Genomic DNA, 3,439 nt, shown 5'->3' with positions numbered 1-3,439 from the left:
AAGAAATTTAGGGAGAATTTCCTTATGGATAAGTGTGATATGGGTCTAATTTTATTTGAAGAAATATAAAAAAATAATACTAGAAATACCTTCATATTTTGCTAACATTTATTTGTAAATGTGTGTTCGTTTCAATAGGTAGTGTGATAATTTTAAACTCGCAAAAATGTTTCGCACGACCCGAGCCAGAGTGCAAAGGTAAGTAATTACAATAGGTAATACAATAGGTAAACTAACCAAATATGCATTTAGAAAAAAAATTTAAACCCATGAGTAATCTCTGAATTAAACAAGTTGAGTAATTAAAGCTAGCAATTTTACAGTGTTTTAGGTGTATTTGCGTGTTATGTAAGCATTTATATTGTTGAGTACATTCAAAAATTATTGGTAGAAGTTTGACAAAACTCAAGTTTACTTGTTTGAATCGAGAGTGCTTTAATGACATTTGAAAGCGTCCATTTTGTTCACGGAATTTTGATGGAATTTCTAACAACAAATTCTCGAGAATTACTATAAATTATGGAAATGACTGTAAACCTGAATAAATCGTCTAAACATTTGCTGTCTATGCAATAAATAATGAATATTTAATTTGTCAATTGAAGCTTGAAATAGTCTAACCGTTTTTTAAATTTTCTAATGTCATCTAAAAACTGACAGTTCCAGCCACTCGAATAATTACTCATTTATCATATAAAGCAAAATTAATGGAATTTCCACATTTTGATAACTATTAAAACCCATCTTTTTGATCATTTTATCTTATTCAGTGTTAAAAATAAGGGTACGTTTGTGTAAACTCTATTCCAACATTGTTTAGTTTTCGAAATATTGCCAATTTATTGTTTTCATATGGCTATTTTGACGCACCTTATTTTAAATACTATCATTCTTAGTTGCCATGACAAAAGTGGCCATTTTTAATACAATAAAATGCGAAAAAAATGTTGACAGCTGTCAGTTACCTGCTTAAATTGCACAATCGAAGATTATTTAAACTTATTTATTATTTATGGAGAACGTGCTCAAGTTATATCAAGAACATGAGACATATTTACGATTCGATAACCACAAAAACAGAAGCTTCCACTGCGTGCTGTCAAACTAATTTTAGAAAATTTCAATAATTTGGGAGCACAACAAAAGAAAAGCAAATTTATAAAGGCAACCAGAAAAATTAGAGAACCCTAGATTTAAAAAAACTGCTTTTGTTCTAATTATGTTTGATATAATAATAATTAATAATACATAAACGGTTTGTCATATTCTCCTTAAATAATAACAAGTTTAAATAATCTTAGTTTCTACTTATAATTTAAGCGTCCGGGCATGATAATTAATGGTTTTCAAATGTTAAGTGCAAACATTCTTGTTGCATTTTGTAATATTAAAATGGGAACATTCATCATGGTCACTAGGAGTGACTGCATTTAAAATAAGATGCGGCAAAATAGCCATATGAAAACATTAAATTGACAATATTTTGAAAACTAAACACTTTTAAAATAGGCAACCTTATGCAAACTTGCCCTTATTTTTAATATTGAATAACATAAAATTATTAATAATGGGGGTCTACATTTGAAAAATATTGATTGTGGGTGGTTTTCTCAACTTTATTTTGAAATTTATTTGCTTAACATGTTGTATTAATAGTTATCAAAATGTTGTCGAAACTCGATTAACGTAAGTCCTTTTCAATAAGAAATGCGACCCAAATTAAGTAGACCATATTCGCTTATAGGAAAATAGTATATTACAGTACGGTAAGAGATGAAAGTCGAAGTTCCGCCACTGCTTGAAATAGACGCACGAGGCGAAGCCGAGGGAGTCATGCACGCAGTGGCGGGCCTTCGACTTTCACCTCTTGTACCGTATACTATTTTTGTCCATCGAAACTAGCCGGGAAAGTATAACGTTTTGAAACAAAACTTTGTAAATGTTGTAAAAACAGTCAGATGACAGCCAATGACAAAGGCAAGCTGTCAGCGTGCGTGGCAAAAGTTATTACTTTCCACACGGATGAAGAAAATGTGTAATGGGCGAAAGTGATCCTTCCGCCATCGACAGTGGCGAAAGTACGTACTTTCTACTAGGACATGAATAATATTATTATATGGATATATTATAATATGGAAAATGAATAATTATTCGAGTGGCTGCAACTGTCATTTTTTTACATAAAATTTCAAATATATCAAAAACGGTCAGACTTACGTATATGATATTATACATGAAATATATTTGGAATTCGGAGTAGAAATAATAATACCATTAATTTAATGATGTTCTATTAACAATGCAACTAAATTGTTTAAACAATTTTTATGACGCATTTTGTACATTTACCCTAGTTAATAATAACAAGGTTCGATTTTATTTTCACAGACGTAGTAGTTTCAATAGTATTAGTTTTATCACTACAAATTGCAAAAAGTGTTTTATCTCAAATGCCGTAAGAGATATTGTGAAAAACGAGGTGTCCCCTTATTGAAGCAAAAAAATGGGGCTATCTAATAGATATTTAAGAATAAATTTTATTTTTCGACTTGTCACTTTGAAGGCCCATAAGTAACTCCATAAGAAAGCCTGATCGGATTTTTTTTATATAAAGTACTGGCATTGTTTTCACGTCTTCAGTACGCCATATCGTTGTTGACCAACAATTTGGGGACACCCTGTATAATTGTAAATTGCATAGACTAGACGATCAAACAAATATACTTATTTGGTACGATGACGATAAAATTATTTATAGATCTCAGGCAGGATCAACTCTCGTCAATTGAGCTTAATGCTTGAGCTCAGATGACGACAGGTAATAGGCTCGAAACCAGCACATCTCGAAAACTGCAGATGCCTACATATTCGTAACTCATAATAGTTCTGTTGATGGCGAAAACTTTCATTGTTGATTAAGTGCAATTTGCTCATTGAAATATTAAATTATAAAATAATTTTAAGAAAATGAAAAAACATGTTAACAACGGACATGGAATGCCTACTTGCAGTTCGATTTGATATCATTGTAAAATACAGTTGGGTCCGGATATAACAAACTTGAAAAATGAACTAAAACTGGTTCGTTATATCCGGAGTTCGCTATAAGCGAATAATAATACAAAAACACGTGATGTATTTTATTTCGTTATTTTTACATAGAGTAGTAGAAGTTAGTAGGTATAACCAAAAGGAACACAAAAAGATAAACAGAACACAATTTGAAATCTACTTCATAAAGTCTGTAATTTTTGTTTGTACATTTCTGCTGCAAAAATAGATGTTATTTATGTAGTTTTCAAGATCGCAAAATGACTCCCAGATATGATTAGGAACTTGGCGTGATTGTAGAAAATTCCGAGCTTCGGGCACTTTTTTATCATTTCAGAAATGGTTGGAACAGCATTAGTGTCTACAGTAGAATCAGTTTCACCTAAAT

At 31.0% G+C, this 3,439-nt stretch overlaps 1 protein-coding gene across 1 annotated transcript in view; it reads left to right on the top strand.

The window, feature by feature from the left end:
* Nucleotides 1-90: 90 nt before the first annotated feature.
* The window catches only part of LOC109543199, a gene marked incomplete at its 3' end in the record, with an annotated part of 5,408 nt that continues 2,059 nt past the window's right edge, over nucleotides 91-3,439 (top strand). Inside the window, 1 exon segment of the mRNA XM_019912785.2 lies at nucleotides 91-198. Coding sequence (XP_019768344.2) covers nucleotides 167-198 — 32 coding nt within the window. The 5' untranslated portion in view covers nucleotides 91-166.

The sequence above is a fragment of the Dendroctonus ponderosae genome, unplaced genomic scaffold, assembly GCF_020466585.1.
Source record: "Dendroctonus ponderosae isolate FM_Combo_2020 unplaced genomic scaffold, Dpon_F_20191213v2 Dpon_F_20191213_10, whole genome shotgun sequence".
Classification (NCBI taxonomy): domain Eukaryota; kingdom Metazoa; phylum Arthropoda; class Insecta; order Coleoptera; family Curculionidae; genus Dendroctonus; species Dendroctonus ponderosae.
The sequence above is the reverse complement of the archived record's forward strand: the minus strand, read 5'-3'. Positions and strand labels throughout refer to the sequence as shown.